General features: G+C 46.1%; 1 protein-coding gene across 1 annotated transcript; it reads right to left on the bottom strand.

Annotated features, from left to right (window-relative positions):
* Positions 1-445: 445 nt before the first annotated feature.
* Positions 446-1,712, bottom strand: LOC119315438. The gene has a single exon (XM_037590069.1). It carries the CDS (start codon positions 1,710-1,712, stop codon positions 990-992), a length of 723 nt encoding a protein of 240 aa, XP_037445966.1. The 3' UTR covers positions 446-989.
* Positions 1,713-9,229: the final 7,517 nt, after the last annotated feature.

Genomic DNA, 9,229 nt, shown 5'->3' with positions numbered 1-9,229 from the left:
ACATACTAATACTTGTGATCGCCTCTAGTCCTCAGTCGATCTACATATACAAACAAACAAAAGCCATTGGTAACTCCAAGTCTCCAAACATCCATGTTTTAATTTCCCACACCCGCACACGCCCACGCCCACGCGCACGCGCACGCGCACGCACGCACGCACACACACACGCACGCACACACACGCACACACACACACAAAAGGATGCCGCAAAAAGCAAGAATATCATACATGGGAGCACCTGATTCCCAGTTACATAATAACCTGATCAATCCGGTACAAGATTTTAATTTCCGTTTACTAAAAACACAGCAGAAATCGGAACATGTAATATTTATATCGAGATGAAATTGCAAAGTTGTACTGGCAGTCTCATACAGAAGGGAAGCGTACAATTAAGACTGGCTAGTTCATAATGTGCACTCATGATATAGCATGGGAAAACAGAGATGCGGCTATATATTCTCACCTGATCAATTAATTCCATCCAAAGTGAAAACAAAAGACACGATAATGGTACATGCCACAGCAGATCACTTGCCAAGCAAAAGGATGTGTCCGGCGATTACAGTAGAATCTCCAGGTCATCTCATTCTTCATTTATATCTCTCTCTCTCTCTCAAAAAAAATCTCATTCTTAATTGTCCTTATGCAATACCGGTTGAAATTGCTAGTAGTTGATTTAGCTGCACACAATTCCATTGAGAGGACCAAAAAGCTCTTATTAATTGAACAGTGTACCACATACAATGTATGGCCTGAAGTTTTTGGAGGATGCTTCTGGTTCCTTTTTGTTCAGAGAATATATATATGAACATTTGAAAAATGATTAATCGCTAGTCGCTACTAAGGAAAAATCATCCATCTACTCGCACACCATTCTAACTAATTCACTACGAGATAAACCTCAGGGTGCCTGACATTTTCATACAGTTTATATAACAAAACTTATCTAAAGGAATAGCTCAGCTACGTTTCCCATCTTTGGGCTATTTCTTCCCTGCCGTGGCACTTCGGGACTCTCTCCTTGTAGCCTGGATCTGACGGACACATTCGGCAACCAAGACACTGAAATCTGGGGAGATTTGACCGGTGGGAGGTGGATTAAAGCCAACTATCTTGTAAGCTTGTGATATATTTTTCTGAGATCTTTGCAAGTGAACATTGCAGAGGGAGGGAACTGATGCTTTCAGGATGGGCGTGTTGTGAGTACTTTTCCCAATCTGGGCACCACTCTTGATCATGATGTGGCCGCAGCCCTTGTAGAGTACCTGATTGGGATCGGAGAGGATGTGGTAGTGGCAGTACTTGGCCATGGCCATCGCCCGCACCTTGCACCCCGTCACCCCGCACTTCTTCCGCCTCGGCACCGCCGCCGGCCCAGGCTTCGCTTCCGGGCCAGCGGCCGGCTGCTCGGCCTCGAGCGGGCTGCAGCCGAGCTCCCAGACGTACTGCCGGTGCCGGGCGCGCACCTCCTCTGCCATGGCCCAGTACAGCCGGCGGTACGCGGCAAGGAGCCGAGCGGCGCGGCGCCGCCTCCGGCGCAGCACCTCCTCCCGCGTGAGCGCCTCCGCCGTGGCCTCCATCTCTGGCGACGGCGGGCCGCTGGGGGAGCGAGGGTTTCGCGTCACCACCGCTGCTGCCTTCACCTTGGGTACCGGCGCCGGCGCCTCCAGGTTCGTCGTGGCGGGCGGCTGGTAGGAGGAGGTCATGGCGTACCCCGAGATTGTCGCCGGATCTGGGGAAACCGGAGGATGGATGGCTCGGGCCGAGAGGGGATAAACCTCCGCTTCGTTCGTCACCCGTCGTCCGTAAAACCAGCCCACGCACGAGTGTAAACACAAAACCAAACCGGCCCAATTGATATATACCTTTCTCTTTTCCTAATTATTCTCTATCTCTACTACTTAAAAAGAATGTAAGGTTCACATTTCATCCCATCTCAAAAAAAAAAAAGGTTCACATTTCATCTTTTTTTCCATGACCCCTTTGTCCAACCTTCCGTGTATATGATAATCAGTCACCTTAATTTACTTAACTTCTCAACCAATTTTACTTTAATTTACTTACCAAATTTCTAATCAAAATATAAGGTAACTCACGGACATAATTTGATGAACATTTATTGACACAATTATATTATTATTCGTAGGTAAATCATAAGTTAACGTACTAGAATATTTATATCTCATTACAACGCACGGGCATTGTTCTAGTTTCTTTATAAACAGTGAAGGTGAGAACCAAGCTGGGACAATAAGAATAAAACATACCAGTTGATCCCAGACCTTCATGCCCACTCTAACTTACCGTGGGTTGTTATTGGTGTCTTCAATGAAATAATATTGTCGTCAGAAAAAGGAGGAGCCCAGCGGCAACAGTCTAGGCTTAAAGCGTTCCAAGATGCCCTGACAGACTGCTCCTTGGAGGATATTGGATACCATGGTGACAAATTTACCTTTTTCAGAGGAGGACTACGAGAAAGGTTGGATCGAGCAGTATCAAATCCGGGATGGATGGATATGCATCCTTTATGTGGTCTTGTAACCTGGATATGGGCAATTCAGACCACAAACCTATATGTTTGGATACTGAATACCTGGCTGGTGTCGCAGCTCAACGGCGTCGGTCAGGAAGAAAATTTGAGGCAAGATGGCTAGAAGAGGAATTGGTGGAGGAAGTAGTCAGGACGGCATGGCAGAAGGCAGTTGTTGGAAATATGCCCTAGAGGCAATAATAAAAGCATTATTATTATATTTCCTTGTTCATGATAATTGTCTTTATTCATGCTATAATTGTGTTATCCGGAAATCGTAATACATGTGTGAATAACAGACACCGACATGTCCCTAGTGAGCCTCTAGTTGACTAGCTCGTTGATCAACAGATAGTCATGGTTTCCTGACTATGGACACTGGATGTCATTGATAACGAGATCACATCATTGAGAGAATGATGTGATGGACAAGACCCAATCCTAAACATAGCACAAGATCGTATAGTTCGTTTGCTAGAGTTTTGCAATGTCAAAGTATCTTTTCCTTAGACCATGAGATCGTGTAACTCCCGGATACCGTAGGAGTGCTTTGGGTATACCAAACGTCACAACGTAACTGGGTGACTATAAAGGTAGACTACGGGTATCTCCGAAAGTGTCTGTTGGGTGACATGGATCAAGACTGGGATTTGTCACTCCGTATGACGGAGAGGTATCACTGGGCCCACTCGGTAATGCATCATCATAATGAGCTCAGAGTGACCAAGTGTCTGGTCACGGGATCATGCATTACGGTACGAGTAAAGTGACTTGCCGGTAACGAGGTTGAACGAGGTATTGGGATACCGACGATCGAATCTCGGGCAAGTAACATATCGATAGACAAAGGGAATAGCGTACGGGGTTGATTGAATCCTCGACATCGTGGTTCATCCGATGAGATCATCGTGGAGCATGTGGGAGCCAACATGGGTATCCAGATCCCGCTGTTGGTTATTGACCGGAGAGTCGTCTCGGTCATGTCTGCTTGTCTCCCGAACCCGTAGGGTCTACACACTTAAGGTTCGGTTACGCTAGGGTTGTAGGGATATGTATATGCAGTAACCCGAATGTTGTTCGGAGTCCCGGATGAGATCCCGGACGTCACGAGGAGTTCCAGAATGGTCCGGAGGTAAAGATTTATATATGGGAAGTCCTGTTTCGGGCATCGGGACAAGTTTCGGGGTTATCGGTATTGTACCGGGACCACCGGAGGGGTCCCGGGGGCCCACCGGGTGGGGCCACCCATCCCCGAGGGCCACATGGGCTGTAGGGGGTGCGCCTTGGCCTGCTTGGGCCAAGGGCACCAGCCCCACATAGGCCCATGCGCCTAGGGTTCAAGGGGGAAAGAGTCCTAGGAGGGTAAGGCACCTCCTAGGTGCCTTGGGGGGGGAGGGAAACCCCCCTTGGCCGCCGCACCCCCTAGGAGATTGGATCTCCTAGGGCCGGCCACCCCCCCTTGGCACCCCTATATATAGTGGGGGAGAGGAGGGACTTCATACCTTGAGTCCTTGGCCTTTGGTTGCCTCCTTCTCCCTCCCCAATACCTCCTCCACCTCCTTATTGCTTAGCGAAGCTCTGCCGGAGTACTGCAACTCCATCAACACCACGCCGTCGTGCTGCTGCTGGTGCCATCTCCCTCAACCTCTCCTCCCTCCCTTGCTGGATCAAGAAGGAGGAGACGTGGCTGTTCCGTACGTGTGTTGAACGCGGAGGTGCCGTCCGTTCGGCGCTGGTCATCGGTGATTCGAATCACGTCGTGTTCGACTACATCATCCCCGTTCTTTGAACGCTTCCGCTCGCGATCTACAAAGGTATGTAGATGCATCTAATCACTCGTTGCTAGATGAACTCCTAGATGATCTTGGTGAAACGAGTAGGAAAATTTTATTTTCTGCAACGTTCCCCAACAGTGGTATCAGAGCCAGGTTTATGCGTAGTTCTTCTTGCGCGAGTAGAACACAATTTGTTGTGGGCGTAGATTTGTCAACTTTCTTGCCGTTACTAGTCCTTTCTTGCTTCAGTGGTATTGTGGGATGAAGCGGCCCGGACCAACCTTACACGTACGCTTACGTGAGACCGGTTCCACCGACTAACATGCACTAGTTGCATAAGGTGGCTGGCGGGTGTCTGTCTCTCCCACTTTAGTTGGAGCGGAATCGATGAACAGGGTCCTTATGAAGGGTAAATAGAAGTTGACAAATCACGTTGTGGCTTTAACGTAGGTAAGAAAACGTTCTTGCTAGAACCCTAATTCAGCCACGTAAAACTTGCAACAACAATTAGAGGACGTCTAACTTGTTTTTGCAGCAAGTGGTTTGTGATATGATATGGCCAAAGTTGTGATGAATGATGAATGATCTATATGTGATGTATGAGATGTTCATGCTATTGTAATAGGATTCACGACTTGCATGTCGATGAGTATGACAACCGGCAGGAGCCATAGGAGTTGTCTTTATTCTTTTAATGACCTGCGTGTCATCGAGAAACGCCATGTAAATTACTTTACTTTATTGCTAAATGCGTTAGCCATGGTAGTAGAAGTAATAGTTGGCGAGCAACTTCATGGAGACACGATGATGGAGATCATGATGATGGAGATCATGGTGTCAAGCCGGTGACAAGATGATCATGGAGCCCCAAGATGGAGATCAAAGGAGCTATGTGATATTGGCCATATCATGTCACGTTTATTATTTGATTGCATGTGATGTTTATCATGTTTTGCATCTTGTTTACTTAGAACGACGGTAGTAAATAAGATGATCCCTCACAATAAATTCAAGAAGTGTTCCCCCTAACTGTGCACCGTTGCGACAGTTCGCTGTTTCAAAACACCACGTGATGATCGGGTGTTTTATTCAGACGTTCACATACAACGGGTGTAAGACAGATTTACACATGCAAACACTTAGGTTGACTTGACGAGCCTAGCATGTACAGACATGGCCTCGGAACACAGAAGACCGAAAGGTCGAGCATCAGTCGTATAGAAGATACGATCAACATGAAGATGTTCACCGATGTTGACTAGTCCGTCTCACGTGATGATCGGACACGGTCTAGTTTAACTCGGATCATGTAATACTTAGATGACTAGAGGGATGTCTAATCTAAGTGGGAGTTCACTAATAATTTGATTAGTTGAACTTAATTATCATGAACTTAGTCTAAAATCTTTGCAATATGTCTTGTAGATCAAATGGCCAACGTAGTCCTCAACTTCAACGCGTTCCTAGAGAAAACTAAGCTGAAAGACGATGGCAGCAACTATACGGACTGGGTCCGGAACCTGAGGATCATCCTCATAGCTGCCAAGAAAGATTATGTCCTACAAGCACCGCTTGGTGACGCACCCATTCTCCCTGCAGAACAAGATGTTATGAACGCTTGGCAGGCACGTTTCGATGACTACTCCCTCGTTCAGTGCGGCATGCTTTACAGCCTAGAGCCGGGGCTCCAAAAAGCGTTTTGAGAGACATGGAGCATATGAGATGTTCGAAGAGCTGAAAATAGTTTTCCAAGCTCATGCCCGGGTCGAGAGATATGAAGTCTCCGACAAATTCTTCAGCTGTAAGATGGAGGAAAACAGTTCTGTCAGTGAGCACATACTCACTATGTCTGGGTTGCATAACCACTTGACTCAGCTAGGAGTTAATCTCCCGGATGATGCGGTCATTGACAGAATCCTCCAGTCGCTTCCACCAAGCTACAAGAGCTTTGTGATGAACTTCAATATGCAGGGGATGGAAAAGACCATTCCTGAAGTATTTGCTATGCTGAAATCAGCAGAGGTAGAAGTCAGGAAAGAACATCAAGTGTTGATGGTCAATAAAACCACTAAGTTCAAGAAAGGCAAGGGTAAAAAGAACTTCAAGAAGGACGGCAAGGAGGTTGCCGCGCCCGGCAAGCAAGCTGCTGGGAAGAAGCCAAAGAATGGACCCAAGCCCGAGACTGAGTGCTTTTATTGCAAGGGAAGCGGTCACTGGAAGCGGAACTGCCCTAAGTACTTAGCGGATAAGAAGGCCGGCAAAACCAAAGGTATATGTGATATACATGTAATTGATGTGTACCTTACTAGTGCCCGTAGTGGCTCCTGGGTATTTGATACCGGTGCAGTTGCTCACATTTGTAACTCAAAGCAGGGGCTGCGGAATAAGCGGAAACTGGCAAAGGACGAGGTGACGATGCGCGTCGGGAATGGTTCCAAGGTCAATGTGATCGCCGTCGGCACGCTGCCTCTGCATCTCCCTTCGGGATTAGTTTTAAACCTTAATAATTGTTATTTAGTGCCAGCTTTGAGCATGAACATTGTATCGGGATCTCGTTTAATTCGAGATGGCTACTCATTTAAATCCGAGAATAATGGTTGTTCTATTTATATGAGAGATATGTTTTATGGTCATGCTCCTATGGTGAATGGTTTATTCTTTATGAATCTCGAACGTGATGCTACACATATTCATAGTGTAAGTACCAAAAGATGTAAGATTGATAGTGATAGTCCCACATACTTGTGGCACTGCCGCCTCGGTCACATAGGTGTCAAACGCATGAAGAAGCTCCATGCTGATGGACTTTTAGAGTCTCTTGATTACGAATCATTTGACACGTGCGAACCATGCCTCATGGGTAAAATGACCAAGACTCCATTCTCAGGAACAATGGAGAGAGCAACCAACTTATTGGAAATCATACATACTGATGTGTGCGGTCCAATGAGTGTTGAGGCTCGCGGTGGCTATCGTTATGTTCTCACCCTCACTGATGACTTGAGTAGATATGGGTATGTCTACTTAATGAAACACAAGTCTGAGACCTTTGAAAAGTTCAAGGAATTTCAGAGTGAAGTTGAGAATCAACGTGACAGGAAAATCAAGTTTCTACGATCAGATCGTGGAGGAGAATACTTGAGTCACGAGTTTGGTACACACTTAAGAAAATGTGGAATAGTTTCACAACTCACGCCGCCTGGAACACCTCAGCGTAATGGTGTGTCCGAACGTCGTAATCGCACTCTATTAGATATGGTACGATCTATGATGTCTCTTGCCGATTTACCACTATCTTTTTGGGGCTATGCTTTAGAGACTGCCGCATTCACTTTAAATAGGGCCCCGTCGAAATCCGTTGAGACGACACCGTATGAATTATGGTTTGGGAAGAAACCTAAGCTGTCATTTCTAAAAGTTTGGGGATGCGATGCTTATGTCAGGAAACTTCAACCTGAAAAACTCGAACCCAAATCGGAAAAATGCGTCTTCATAGGATACCCTAAAGAAACTGTTGGGTATATCTTCTACCTCAGATCCGAAGGCAAGATCTTTGTTGCCAAGAATGGGTCCTTTCTGGAGAAAGAGTTTCTCTCGAAAGAAGTAAGTGGGAGGAAAGTAGAGCTTGATGAAGTATTACCTCTTGAACCGGAAAATGGCGCAACTCAAGAAAATGTTCCTGAGGTGCCTGCACCGACTAGAGAGGAAGTTAATGATAATCAAGATACTTCTGATCAAACTCCTACTGAAATTCGAAGGTCCACGAGGACACGTTCCGCACCAGAGTGGTACGGCAACCCTGTCTTGGAAATCATGTTGTTAGACAACGGTGAACCTTCGAACTATGAAGAAGCGATGGCGGGTCCGGATTCCGACAAATGGCTAGAAGCCATGAAATCCGAGATAGGATCCATGTATGAAAACGAAGTATGGACTTTGACTGACTTGCCCGTAGAACGGCGAGCCATAGAAAATAAATGGATCTTTAAGAAGAAGACAGACGCGGATGGTAATGTGACCATCTATAAAGCTCGGCTTGTCGCTAAGGGTTATCGACAAGTTCAAGGGGTTGACTACGATGAGACTTTCTCACCGGTAGCGAAGCTGAAGTCCGTCCGAATCATGTTAGCAATTGCCGCATTTTATGATTATGAAATTTGGCAAATGGACATCAAAACGGCATTCCTTAATGGTTTCCTTAATGAAGAATTGTATATGATACAGCCGGAAGGTTTTGTCGATCCTAAAAATGCTGACAAGGTGTGCAAGCTCCAACGCTCGATTTATGGGCTGGTACAAGCATCTCGGAGTTGGAACATTCGTTTTGATGAGATGATCAAAGCATTTGGGTTTACACAGACTTATGGAGAAGCCTGTGTTTACAAGAAAGTGAGTGGGAGCTCTATAGCATTTCTCATACTATATGTAGATGACATACTTTTGATGGGAAATGATATAGAACTTTTGGACAGCATTAAGGCCTACTTGAATAAGAGTTTTTCAATGAAGGACCTTGGAGAAGCTGCTTATATATTAGGCATCAAGATCTATAGGGATAGATCAAGACGCCTCATAGGTCTTTCACAAAGCACATATCTTGATAAGATTTTGAAGAAGTTCAAAATGGATCAGTCCAAGAAAGGGTTCTTGCCTGTTTTGCAAGGTGTGAAATTGAGCTCAGCTCAATGTCCGACCACGGCAGCAGAGATAGAAGAGATGAGTGTCATCCCCTATGCCTCAGCCATAGGTTCTATTATGTATGCCATGCTGTGTACCAGACCTGATGTAAACCTTGCCGTAAGTTTGGTAGGAAGGTACCAAAGTAATCCCGGCAAGGAACACTGGACAGTGGTCAAGAATATCCTGAAGTACCTGAAAAGGACTAAGGAAATGTTTCTCGTTTATGGAGGTGACGAAG

Source organism: Triticum dicoccoides, chromosome 6A, assembly GCF_002162155.2.
Source record: "Triticum dicoccoides isolate Atlit2015 ecotype Zavitan chromosome 6A, WEW_v2.0, whole genome shotgun sequence".
Classification (NCBI taxonomy): Eukaryota; Viridiplantae; Streptophyta; class Magnoliopsida; order Poales; family Poaceae; genus Triticum; species Triticum dicoccoides.
The sequence above is the reverse complement of the archived record's forward strand: the minus strand, read 5'-3'. Positions and strand labels throughout refer to the sequence as shown.

Excerpts from the sequence above, each read along its gene's own strand:
- LOC119315438 (XM_037590069.1), bottom strand. The coding sequence starts at position 1,712 with ATGACCTCCTCCTACCAGCCGCCCGCCACGACGAACCTGGAGGCGCCG.